General features: G+C 50.5%; 1 protein-coding gene across 2 annotated transcripts; it reads right to left on the reverse strand.

Moving 5' to 3' along the window:
- Nucleotides 1-3,650: 3,650 nt before the first annotated feature.
- Nucleotides 3,651-10,003, reverse strand: TSPYL2 (TSPY like 2). Of its 2 annotated transcripts, none has more exons than XM_045537651.1 (7): nucleotides 9,088-10,003; nucleotides 7,749-7,826; nucleotides 7,518-7,629; nucleotides 7,287-7,432; nucleotides 7,055-7,152; nucleotides 6,084-6,760; nucleotides 3,651-4,432 (listed from the first exon to the last, which is right to left on the reverse strand). In XM_045537651.1, the coding sequence occupies exons 1-7, from the start codon at nucleotides 9,892-9,894 to the stop codon at nucleotides 4,272-4,274; spliced, it is 2,079 nt and encodes a 692-aa protein (XP_045393607.1). In that variant the 5' UTR covers nucleotides 9,895-10,003; the 3' UTR covers nucleotides 3,651-4,271. The 2 variants fall into 2 exon arrangements, with proteins under 2 accessions (XP_045393607.1, XP_045393606.1); XM_045537650.1 differs by having other exon boundaries at nucleotides 6,084-6,778.
- Nucleotides 10,004-12,899: the final 2,896 nt, after the last annotated feature.

Raw genomic sequence — 12,899 nt, forward strand, 5'->3', positions numbered from 1 at the left:
TTCACTAGGTCACCAAAGGGGTTCACTGCACAAAAAATGTTAAGAATATTTGTCTTGAACTCTGGGCTTCAGGAGGACAAAGACTTGGTCTATCTTGTTTCCGTGCTGTGTCCCTATCATCCAGTTTAGTATCAGGCACACAGTAGGTGCTCAATGAGTATTTACTCAGTGAGTGAATAATAAGATTCCTCCCCAAACATCCTGTACATTCCCAATTGAGGGAGTCAGTGCTGGCCCTTTTGGTCACCTAAGAAGGAGGGACATTCCTGAATCTAGTTTTGTCCCTGATTCTGCTCACAGAAGTGGGTGGCACTTTAAAGGTCTGGCCCCATGAGATCCTGGGAACCTCATGCCCAGGAGCAGGGCCCTCTGCTGCAGAGGAGCAGAATAAGGTATGAAGGATATGAAGACAAGTAGTTTCAGCATGGGAACAGGTCCTGGGGCACATTGGGCCCATGACTCCTCATCCTCCCCCTGGTTTCTGTTTAAGGTCCCAGCAAATGAGTTCTGTCTTCTCTGGTCTTCAGTGAAGACTATATCTTGGAGCTAGATGTGGCTGGCCTTAAAGACCTCCTAGAACAGCCCTCCCTTTTGGAGGTCCAGACTGAGGAGTGAGGGCACAGGGAACAAGATGTCACTCTGGGAAAAATACATCCTTTTCTCCCATGCCTCATCCCAGGTCAAGAACACCTGGGCCAACTATATTATTATAGAATCCCACAATTGACTTCTAAGAGTATCCCTGAAGATGAAGATCAGAGGCCCTCTCTGAAAGGGTAGATGAAGAGGAGTCTCAAATGCCAGGATGAGTGACTGAGGGATTTGACAAGAGGGAAAGAGAGGAATCAGGAAAGAGCATGATGAAGGCCAGACTTCAGAGACCTGCTTCAAGGCGAGGCTCCATCTTGGAACCTTAGGCAGGTTGCTTCTGGGCTGATCCCTCAGTACGATAGCCTAAGTTTGTAGATTGGAAAACTGAGGCCCTTAGAGAGGATGAGGAGAGTCACATAAGGTAGGGCAGATTGGGGCAAGAGTAACCAGACTGACTATCTCTGATTGGCTAGGATCCTCTGGCCAGGCTGACTTCTTCCTGGCCCACTCCAGGGCCTTTGCCCCTGCTGCTTCCCCTTCTCTCCTCTTCACCCCATGCTTACTGGTACTGGCTCCAGATATTGCACATAGATGTCTCCTCTGCACAAGATGCCTTGACTTAGGATCCTGCACTCTCAGCTCTGGCCCTGAGGTACTGCATTACCTTGGGCAAGACATTTCCCTTTCTGAGCCTCAGTGCTCTCCCCACCTCTGAGAGTCAAGGCCAGAACCACAGGCATCAAAACCTCCATCTTCTCCTCAAAACATTTATCATAATCATGGAGATTTATGTCCAAGATCTGAAGTTTCAACCATTTCACAGAGGAGGCACAGAGAAGGACAGGGCCTTGCCAAAAGTTCCACACCAACTTGGTAGTCATCTCAAATCCTCTCAAGCCCTCTCCTATAGCTAAAGCTTGTTGAGTCCAACATCTTAAAAGCTCTCATAGAACAGACAAATTTCTCATGCAGAAGAATTCCAATTAATTTATGTAGATACTTCCCTCTCAAGGAAATGGAGCATAACTCCCCACTCCCTGAGCATGGGCTGTGCTTAGCTTCCTTCCAAAGAGTACAGCATGGAAAATAGGGGAAAGGAGTAACTTTACAGTGGAGAAACCTGACAGACACTACCTCAGCCAGGTGATCAAGTTAACATCAACAGTGGTAAGTGATAGTATGTATCCTTGCTATGATATGATGAGAATGGCATTTGACTTCTGCGGTCTTCCTCCCTCAAATCCATAACCTCAGTTTATTTTATTTTTATTTTATTGTATTTATTTTTGAGACAGAGTCTCACTCTGTTGCCCAGGCTAGAGTGCTGTGGCGTCAGCCTAGCTCACAGCAACCTCAAACTCCTGGGCTCAAGTGATCCTCCTGCCTCAGCCTCCCGGGTAGCTGGGACTACAGGCACGTGCCACCGTGGCCAGCTAATTTTTTCTATATATATTTTTAGTTGTTCAGCTAATTTCTTTCTATTTTTAGTAGAGACGGGGTCTCGCTCTTGCTCAGGCTGGTCTCGAACTCCTGAGCTCAAACGATCCACCCGCCTCGGCCTCCCAAAGTGGTAGGATTACAGGCGTGAGCCACCGCGCCCGGCCCATAACTTCAGTTTAATCATGAGAAAAGCATCCGACAAATCCCCATTAAGGAACAATCTACAAAATACCTGACCAGTACTCCTCCAATGTTGACTCTAGGTCATCAAAAGCAAGGAGAGTCTGAGAAAGTGTCATAGCCAAGAGGAGCCTAAGGAGACAAGATGACTAAATGTAGTACAGTGTTGTGGATGGGATCCTGGAACAGAAAAAGGACATTAGATTAAAACTAAGGAAATCTGAATAAAGTATAGACTTTAGTTAATAATAATATATTGATATCGGTTCATTAATTGTGACAAATGTATCACACTAATGTAACATGTTAATAATATGGGAAACTGGCTGTGGGCCATCCGGGATTTCTCTGTGTCATCTTCGCAATAATTCTGTAAATTTAAAACCATTCTGAAATTAAAGGCTTTTTTTAAAAAAACTCTCCCATATCCGACCCCTTCATGCCGCTTTCACCTGAGGTCTAGCGTTCACTTCCTCACTGCTCTCCCTCCCTCCAATCCGTTCTCCTGGCAGCCAGCAGAGGGCATTCTTTAAAACGCAAATCTGACCATATCTGAAGCCTTCCAGCAAAATAAAGGCGTTGGATGGAAATTTCTGGACGCATATTGTAATAGGCAGACCTGGATGTCTGTATAAAAGTTATCATTATGATCCAGAACGAATCTGGGAAATATTTCTAGTGTCAGCTGAAATAAAATTACTGTATCCCAAATTTAACATTAAGCAGCCTTTCCAAGGTCTTCCAGATAAAGCCTGCCTTTCCTATGTCCAACTTCCAACTTCCCCACTCTGTCGCACAGCTACACAGTAATTTCCCTTTGTTTTTCCTTTATCTCTACGGACACTCCTCGGCCTGAGCCATCTTTTCCTGTCCTCTCTCCCAGGCCTAACTCCAGAGATCTCCCTCGCAAAGGAGATCCAGCGCCCCTTCCCAAAGAGAGCGCTCCTGCATGATTGGGTTGTGACGTCAGGATCGAAGTTTTTTTTGTTTGTTTTTTTTTTTTTTTGCTTAATGCGAACGAGAAAAATGGATTCCGCTGGCTCCCCCACGCCCAGCTCACACTATGCCGGAGGAAAGGTTTGACGCACTATAAATTAAAAGATGAATCATTGAATAAATGGATGTGCTAGGGTGCAGAGTGTTTGTGCGCATGCGCCACAGGGAAAGGCGTGGGAAGCTCTTCGCAACCTGGCTGGGCCCACTGCAGGCGTCAGGAGTGGGAGGAGCTTCCTCAGCCTCGCCTTGTCATTGGCCAGGACGGTCCGCATTGGTCTGACGCAACTCCTCTGCGGCCCCGCAGAGCTCGCCCCCGCCCGCCCGCGCCCCCGCCACTGCGGTGCTGCAGGCCGTTGCGCAGGTTGGCGGCTCCGTGCGCGCCTGCGGGGAGACTGGCCCCCGGGGACCGCGCACGCGGCGGAACAAAAGACTCGGAGGGGCACTTTGAATTTGCTCAGAACTTTATTAGGATTACCAGGGTTCACAGGGAAAGAGGCAGGTCTTCTGGGGGAGGGGAGCAGGAATACCGCAATGGCGAAACGGCCTGGCAAAGACACCTAGGCGGCTAGCGGGCACAACTGGAAAAGGAGCGGGATGGAGAGGGGAGAGGGAGAGAACTTGGGAGAACAGGGTGGCAGCAGTGCCTCCAAGGGCACTGCGAGGCTGTGACGAAAGCCACAGCGGCCCTCCCCGCTTTGGGATCAGGGTGTCCACTCCACACAGCACACGGAGAGGGGCTAGGGCCAACACTTGACGAGGAGAGAGGGATATAGGGGCCCTGACCAAGGCATCACGATAAATACGTTTAGCAGCACACAGAAGCCTGCGGGGGAGGAATGCCAAAAGAATGGGGTTATCCCCCTTTCCCTCCCCCAAAATAAGAACTCTGCAATTACTAAACCATAAAAATAATCTTTAAACCCGTGTACGAAGTCGGTCACCCCCCAGAAGTGCAATGTGGGGCCGCGTGGCCCTAGCTGAGGGGGAGGGTAAACGGGGCAAGGGGTGGGGGATACAGAGAGGAGACCCCCACGAGGGTAAGATGTTTAGCAGGGGTAAGATGTTTAGCCGGTTTTTCCACTGTTCCCCAGGTTGGCCCAAGCGTTTGGGACCTGAACCACCTCTGCCAGGTCGGAGTCTTCAGAATCTTCTCCATCCCAGTCATTCTCAATTCCTCCCACTTCATAGCCTCCTGCCTCATAGAAGTTCTCGCCTTGCACGCTGCCTGCATAGGGAGAGGCAAGGAAGGGGAAATGAAGAGGGCGGTTACACGGGCAAGTAGATGTCACACTAAAAAGGAACGGAGCCCATAGCCAGGGCTTTTGGGGACCTGGGACCACTTGCCAAACGCCTCTGCTTGGAACAAGCAGCCAAGTGTGTGTGTGTGAACTCAAGCAACCCCACAGAGTGAGGGGGGTGAGAGGAAGGCAGGGTGGGTTCCCTGCCTCTGTCCTGTCAAATTTGATACATCTTTAAAAGTAGTTTTTTCTCTCCTCTGTATATGTCAATGTGTGTCTCTTCCTGAGCGCCATCCTCAGCTAAATAAACCTTCTATTCATCTCCAGGCAGCTCCTTTCCCCCAGTCTGATCCAAACAGACCCCAGTCTGTCTTCTTCAGCCCAATTCCCCACCCCCACTCCCACCCCAGGGCTGAGCAGACAGCTTTGCTTCCCCTTCTCTGAAAGAAGAAATGCCATCAGGTGGGAGGGGAAGAGGACTGACAACTCCCTCAGTTTCCCTGCCCTACCTGAAAATGTATCTAGATTGAGGCTGCTCACTCATTCAGTGCCTCCTTCCTTGGTGCCTTGCCCTCAATGGAAGTTTGCCAGGGACCCCATGGCCAAAAACTCCAGGAGTGGTTTTTCTGTCCCTTCCACCTCCCCCAGGGGCCTACTTCTCCTGTCTGCCTACAGCCAGGCTCAAACACCTCCTTTCACCAGCCAGTCAAGCCTGAACCTTAGATACTGCCTTCTGCCTCAAACTCTGGTATGCAACCCTTCCTCAGCATTTCCCAAAATGCATTCTTCGGTGGGCAGTGAAAAATGGCATCTTTGGTCAACAAGTTTGGGAAATACTGGGTTCCACAAAGTTTAATAGGGTTTTTTTTTTTTTTACAGCAGGACTTCTCAGAGCCTTTAAGGTGCTAATGTACATGTGACTCTACAAGAGGATGTTGTATGCAGTTATTTCCCCAACATATCTGACCACTGACCATTTTGTGAGAAGCAGCTTTCAGAAAAGGTGAAGGATCCCCAGGAGACAATTTTGGAAACCCTGCCCAACATACCAGTATTTTCATCCTTCCAGGTCTTTGTTCACATGATCCCTTCCACTGAGAATGCTCCCTAATGCTCCTCAGTATGAATGCAGCCTCCAAGTCAAATGTCATCTCCTTTTTCTAGCTCTCCCCTTCCCCGCCCTTAAGGTATAAGTAGCTGTACCTTCCTTCAGGTTCACCAGGGCACAATGTTCACTTCATGCTCAGTTCCCCAAGCAAGCCTGGGAATGACCAGAAAGCCAAGGCTGGGTATAGAGTGTGCTGAATTGCAATGTGTTTTGCCACTCTCCTACCTCTGTGTGAACCTGTCCTTTTTAGTTTTCCATCCACTGTCTCCTATCTTTCATTGTCTACTCTTCATTTGTCTTTTGCTCTGTTAGAACCTATCTATCCATCACATAGAACTAAAATGTTTCTGTGGTTTTGTTACATTTGTAAGTTAAATGTTACCTGGCCTTCCCTTGTTTAAAAAGTTACACGGAATGCTTTTTATTTCCTCCATAAAAGCAGACTGAATTCATGCCTTGATACCCTGACCCTGGTCAGGCTTTCTATGAGAGAAGAGAAAGGAGGGAAGACAAGAGGGGGGCTAGCTCACCTTCCTCCACTGATTCGTCTGAGATGATCTGTATCTCATCCTCATAGGCATGCTGGTTGATGCTGTAATATTGATCTTTGTCAAAGTCGTCAATGTAATTCTGATAATACTCAATGTCTCTGTCGTCATCATCACTGCCTTCATTGTCACCTTCATTGCCGTCATCATCACTGCCTTCATTGTCACCTTCGTTGCCATCATTATCTTCATCATCACTGCCTTCGTTGTCACTGTCACTGCTGTCCTCGTTGTTGCCAATGCTGCCCCGGTTGCCACCTCTGAGGTTCTTGTTGCCACCATCAGCATTCTCATTGTTGTCATCAGGGTTCTCATTGTCATTGGTGTTCTTGTTATTGTCTTCAGGGTTCTCATTGTTGTCATTGGCATTCTCATTGTTGTAAGTGGTCGCATTGTCATCAGCACTCTTGTTGTTACCAGTGGTCTCATATTTGGGGACCTCATTGTGGTCAGGGATCTCATTGTCACAGATGTTCTCATTGATGTCAGTTATCTCGTTGTCAGTGGTCTCAAAGTAGTCGGTGGTATCCATGAAGTCAGAGATCTTGATGTCATGAATGGTCTCATCAAAGTCTGAGATCTCGCTGAAAATGTCTTCCACTGCATAATAGTCATAAGGATCTTCCACGATCACCACTTCACATTGATTCTTGTTTCTACTGTAGGAAAGCCTGGGGCTGAGTATGGGGTTGGGGGGAAGGGGTAATACCCATGTCAGACACTGAAAGGTGGTAAGTAACCAGGGAGGGAGTGGACTATAAGGGTTCCCAGGGGAGAGGCTAGGCTGGAAAGAGTCCCATTTCTGCCCCTGTGTAACTTCAGGCCATTTCTGGACATTGTTCCCCCCTCGTAAAACATACTGCACTGGATTGGCTCCATAAATCCTGTGTGACACTCGTCTAGTCTTTGCCCCAACCTCAACAAACTACCTCTCAGCACTAAACCCCCATCACCTTTTTTTCTTCTCTTGCTTCTTTCTGTTTGTCCTGTAGCCTCTTTCTTGCATCATGTAGTAGCGTACAGGGTTGACCCACAGGTCATTCTTGATAATCTGTTCAAAGAGAGGAAGGAAAGGAGAACAGAGCCATAAATACAAGCCCCAGCCCAGACCCTACTCCCAATTTCCTGGGCACCCAGGGGCAAGCCTAGGAAGGCCTTTTCTGGTGATGCCAGGAAAAGCCCCACCTCGGCAATCCTGTCAGCCTCTGGGAGGCTGTGGTTTGAGAACCAGCTGAAGAAGCTGTGGCTGGTGTCCTGGTTCCCATGCCTGTGGGCCTGGGGTTCCTGGCCCCGGTGCCAGCGGATCGGGGTGGAATGAGACACCAGCCGGCCTGGTGGAAGAAGAGACTATTAAGAGGGGGCTGAACAAGGATAGATTGGCAGGGGGCACAGATTTACCCTGGGACTGACTCTTACCCGAGCGGTTGCGCTGGAACTCCTTGACAATCACCATGTTTGTGAAGTAGGGGTTTGTCTGGAAGTACAGCTTCATTTTGTAGCCCATGGAGATGTGTCTTAGATCCTGTACCTGCTCAGGGTGGGGGTGATGGTGGAATTTGTCCCTCCCACCCCATGGCATTTCCCCCCTCACCTCCAAGGACCAGATTCCTTGCCCGGTCCTATTAACAGATGTCTCTTTGGCCTGACCTGCAGATTGGTCAAGTAGCGGAAAATGTCTTCATCACGTCGGTTGATCAAGATTGAAATTCTGGGGTGGTTGAGGAACTGATGAGTGGAGCAGTTTAGGTCAAGGATTGACTACCCAGTGAAAGGAAGGGAGGGAAGATTGGGCAGGGCAAAACAAAAGAGAAGCTGGAACAGGATTCCCTCTGTGTCATATGATGTGTGTGGAGCAAGTGGGTCATGTACTTTTATTCGCATGATAAACCTCTGTGGTAGGTGGCTTTGCTGGGTGCTGAGGGTCTATGTCCATGTAATATTTGTCTCTGGGTACTGAGGGCTTGTGTTCACAAAATATTCTATGTCTGGGTACTGAAGGCCCATGTTCAAGTGATGTTGTATCTGGTTACCGAGGGCCCCTGGTCACATGATACTGTATGTGTGGGTGTGGAGGGTCTGTGTCCACATATTGTTGCGTGAATGGCTCTGAGGACTTGTGTCCAAGTGATGCTGTGTGTCTGCATGCTGAGGACCTGTGGCCACTGTCTGGATGCTGAGGTCCTGTGTCTACATGATAGTGTATTCCTAGGTGCTGAGGGCCTGTTATCATATGCTTCTTTGTATGAGGGTGCCAAGGATCTGTATCCATGTAATTCTGTTAGGATGTTAAACTCATGTGTTCCTAACATGTGACATGTATGTGTACATGTGTCCCCCAGAGATGAGCTTAATAATCACCATTAGTGAATGAGATTCTTCCTACTCTCCCCTTTCCTTCATTTAACTCCTTAATCTCCATGCCAGATACTTCCTCTCCTGATCCTTCAGGGGCTTGAGCCCCTCTCTATCCCCCTTCCCCCCAAAGCAGGTCACTCAGCCAGGATTGGGGTCTCCTAGTGTCTAAGCAGAGACCTAGGCTTACAGAGCCCTATGGCTTAGGCATCCTCTCTGGCATTTTTTCTGCTGTGTACCATTCCCCTCCCTCTTCACTGTCTCTGAGTCAGTTCATCTTCTGTGTGCCCCTCCCCTCCTTTCACCTTCTCTGGTCCAATTTTTCTGCAGTGTGCCCCTCTATTACCCTCCCCCTTTTGCCCTAGGATCCATTTTTTATGCTATGCTCCTCCTCTCCCCCCTTTCCCATCTGTGGTCCAGTTTTTGTACTGTGTGCCCCCCTCCCCACTTCATTGTCTCCAGTCCAGCTTCTCTGTTGTTTTGCCCTTCTCCAGCCAGTCTAGTCAGTCTTCTGATAGGGGGCCCGCCCCCACCGCTGGCCCTCCCCCACACCCTTCCACCCTTTCCGTCCCTCCCCCCACCTCCCCATTCCTCTCATGGGCTTCTAGCCCATGAGTATCGATGAGGAGGATACTGCTTTGACCCAGAAGCCTGGGATATGCTGGATAATGAGGTCTCTGCGCTCCAGGAAGGGTCTTCGCATCTGGATGAACTTGCGCTTGAGACGCAGGAAGGCCTTGCCTGCCTTGATGTTAACGGACTCCAGGTCCAGCTGAATATTCTCCAGCGCCTGCAGGATGTTCTCCATCCTCTGGGCATTCCTCACTTTGCTCTCCTTCTTGATTTTCCTCTGCCTCCTCCTCCTCCTCCTTCTCCTCCTGCTGCTCCTCAAACCTTCCTGTTCATCCTCATCATCATCTTCCACTAGGATGACAGCCTCTTCCCTGTTCTGTGGACCGACTAACATCTGGGGCCCCCACCCCTCTATGCTACAGGTTTCTAGGACCTTCTCTCCAACAGGGCTGGTGGGATCCACAACCTGAAAGTCGATTTCCAGGTTTTCCCCAGAGACCCCAGCAGCGGGGAGTATATCCAGGCTCTCCACGGGAGGGGGTGCCTCCCCGTACCCTGACTCGATCGTAGACTCCCATTGGGGACTCTCAGAACCCAGGGTGAAGTACGCACGGATCCCCCCCTCCTCGAGAATGATATAGGGCGACGACGGGGGCATCACGGGGCCCAAGCCCACCCCCCTCATGTCAGCCAGCACCTGTGCCGCCTCGGTTTCCTCCTGGAGCCTTGGGCGCTGCTCAGGTGGAGGCAGGGGCAGTCGCAGGAGCGGCGGCGGCGGCGGCGGCGGCGGCGGCGGGTTGCGCTGAGGGGGCTCAGAGCTGCTCAGGCGCAGGGTCTTGGCCGGAGGCCCCTCATCCGCGCGATCCATGGTGATAGCTCAGGGGATGTCACTCGCCCCTTCGCTGTCCGCCGGGCCGCCGCTGCCAGGCACAGTCGAAGCAGAGCCGCCGCGACTCACGCGACTAGCTCTGCTGACCGCCTCGCTCTGACGTTCCCTCCCACAGCGCCTGCCCTACTCCCTCCGCGCCACGCGCCAAGGTCCCGCCCACTCCCTGACGCAAGAGGCCCGCTCTGCCTCGCCATTGGCTGCCGGCTGCCGCGGCTTCGCTCGCCCTCCCTCGACCCCTGCCGGCTCTCACGCAATCCGCTTGCCAACACTACACATCATCACTTTCCGATTGGCTCCCCTCGGAGCCGCCAATCAACGGGCTGACTCCCCCAGCGATGAGAGGGAGTCTGCAGGGCGATTGGCTGCGAGGAAAGCTAAGGAGCGACGCCCCTCTCCCCTCACCCAAGCAGCGTTTTATCCAATGGGAAAAGTACCAGTGGTTCTGAAGACCGAAAAACAAACGCAGACGCTGAGCAGGATGTGCTCGAATAAAATGGGAGAGCCTCGCCATCATTTGCCCCGCCCCCCTCCCCTCAGCAACTACGCACTTTTAAAATCGGCCGCTTCCCCCACCCCCGCTTCTGCCCCGGGGGCGAGCTCTGCTGTAGCCCCGCGGGGCTGGTGCCACCCTATGCGCACCTGCTATTTAGGCAACCAGGGCGTTTGGTTTGGGGGCTAGGTTTTGACGTGGCATTTTCCATCTCTGCAAAATGGCTCTAGAAATAAAAATCACGCACCAAAAAAGTAAATTCCTCTGCGTCATAAAAAAGACTGTGATTCAGCTCATCCGCTAGATTTTTCTAGGACCTTCTATGTCTTCAGGTACTGAACATTTCTCCTCCTTTCCATTTTCCATCCTTTCCTCACCCTTTTCCCCAAGTGTATGCTGTTCTTAATCGTATTTTAAGATTCTTTTTAAAGAGAAAACAAGATAGATGGTCTTTTATGAGGCATGGTAGTGGAGGTCCGGCGTTGGCTCCGGGATTCACGCCACAGGTGTGCCCCTCACTTTGTAACCGTAACCAAATCACTGCCCCTCTCTGAGCTTAGCTTCCTCTCCTCCAACTTAGAGATTCCTAAAGAGAGGTGTAGGTAACTGCCCATAGCAGCCATATGTGGTAGCAGAGAATTGGAGGCAACCTAGGCATCCATCACCAGGGGGATGGATAAGAAAAGGGTGATATATGTTTAAGATGGACCACTGGAATGAATTAGATCTATATACGGCAACATGGCTGGATCTCTCAAAAACAGAATGTTTGAGTGAAAAAAGAAACAGAACAAGATTTAGTACAATACTGTTTATGTAAATTAAAACACACAACAAATACCATATATTTTTCACAGATACACATATATGTAAATAAACATATGAACGGTGGATTGGAAGGACATACGTTAAATACAAGAAAGTGGGTGCCTGTGTGGCAGGAGATGGGATCAGGGATGGGTGATGAAGGGGACAAAACAAAACAAAATAAAGAATAAAAGGGCCTCACATGGACCAATGATGATACAGTGTGCCAAGAACTGAGGAGTACGGTCAACTCAATTCTGTGCACCTGAGAGAATAAATAAATAGATAATAAATTAATTGAGTGCCCAGGGAGCAGGCTGGCTGGGTAGAATCCCAGGCTTGGGTGTTTTCTCCCCCTGTGACATCCCTCCCTCTGATTTTGGTCAAAGCTGACCCAAGTCCCAGCTGTATACAGTGGACCCTTAGGAAGGGCTCCCATCCCAGGCTGAACAGTCTCTCCAGAAGCCATTACTTTGTGATAGGCATTTCCTAACCCCATCAGTTCCCCGCACATTTGATCCCCAATTCCCAGTCCCCCATTGGTGTCCAATTTCAGGAACATCTTGTTTGAACTTGGGAAGGAGACTGAGACCAGTGTTAGGAGTGGCACCTGGGGCTCCAAACTTTGGGGGGAGATGAAGTTCTCAAGTTCCCTGCCCCCTTCCCGTGCTCAGAGCCTACGCCAAGGGCAGCGATCATAGGAGATGGGAGTCTACTCTCGCTGCATACATACCTACCGTTTCCAAGTTCCATCTCCCGACCACCGCTCTTCTTCCTGCTGCAGGCACATACTCTAGTTTGTCTTCTCTCAACTAGGTGTGTGGGTGTGTGCGTGTGCGCGTTTGTGTGCGTGTGCTGTATATGTTTCCACATAGAGGCATTTGCTCACATGTGTGCACCAGGCACGTTTTCCTCAGAGGTGCCTCCCCACACAAAGTTACACAGACACACACTGTCACACTCAATCATACCTCCCCACATGTGGTCACACAGACAGGACACACAGACACAGACACACACACACAGTCAGAAAGAGAAAACATCCAATATAGCATTGTTCATTTCAGTTTTTCCATTTACAAAATCCAATGGTGAATCCAGGCAGTTAGAAAAAAGAAACGGAGGAAAACCCTCCTGAATGTACCCTATTTACCCCCCACCCCCTTGGTCTTCCCACCCCACCCCCTCACAAAGGCACCCCCATCACTATCACTGAGAGAACAGGTCCCCCGACTCCCGGCCTCTCAGCCACCCTGGCCTGCCTTTCCAAGGCCACTCTGCAGCCAGGCTCAATGTCTCTCCTGCCTCGAGTGCCAAGTGCCATCCCCATTCCTTTTGGGTGAGGCTTCTCCAGTTCTGGGGCTGTCTTGGGGTAGGGAGGGAGCTTGGCACAAGGGCTTGTATTGAGAAGGGGAAGTGGGGGTGGATAATACAGAAACCCCCCCCCGCAGGAAATGAGAGGGGGGCAGAGAGCTTGGGCAAGCCCAGGCAAAGGAGCACCAACTTGGCTCACCAATGGCCTTGGCCTTGAAGTATGCCCAGAGTGGGCTCAGCCCCAGGCAGGGAAGCTTGGGATCTCCCACCCAGAGAATCTGGCTGCAGTCTGATCCACTTTGGGTGTAGGTAAGGACGGGGAGAGAAAGGGGGAAGGGCTGTCAGGAGGAGGAATGTTTGGGTCTGAGGGCCC

The sequence above is a fragment of the Lemur catta genome, chromosome X (assembly GCF_020740605.2).
Source record: "Lemur catta isolate mLemCat1 chromosome X, mLemCat1.pri, whole genome shotgun sequence".
In the NCBI taxonomy this organism is placed as follows: Eukaryota; Metazoa; Chordata; class Mammalia; order Primates; family Lemuridae; genus Lemur; species Lemur catta.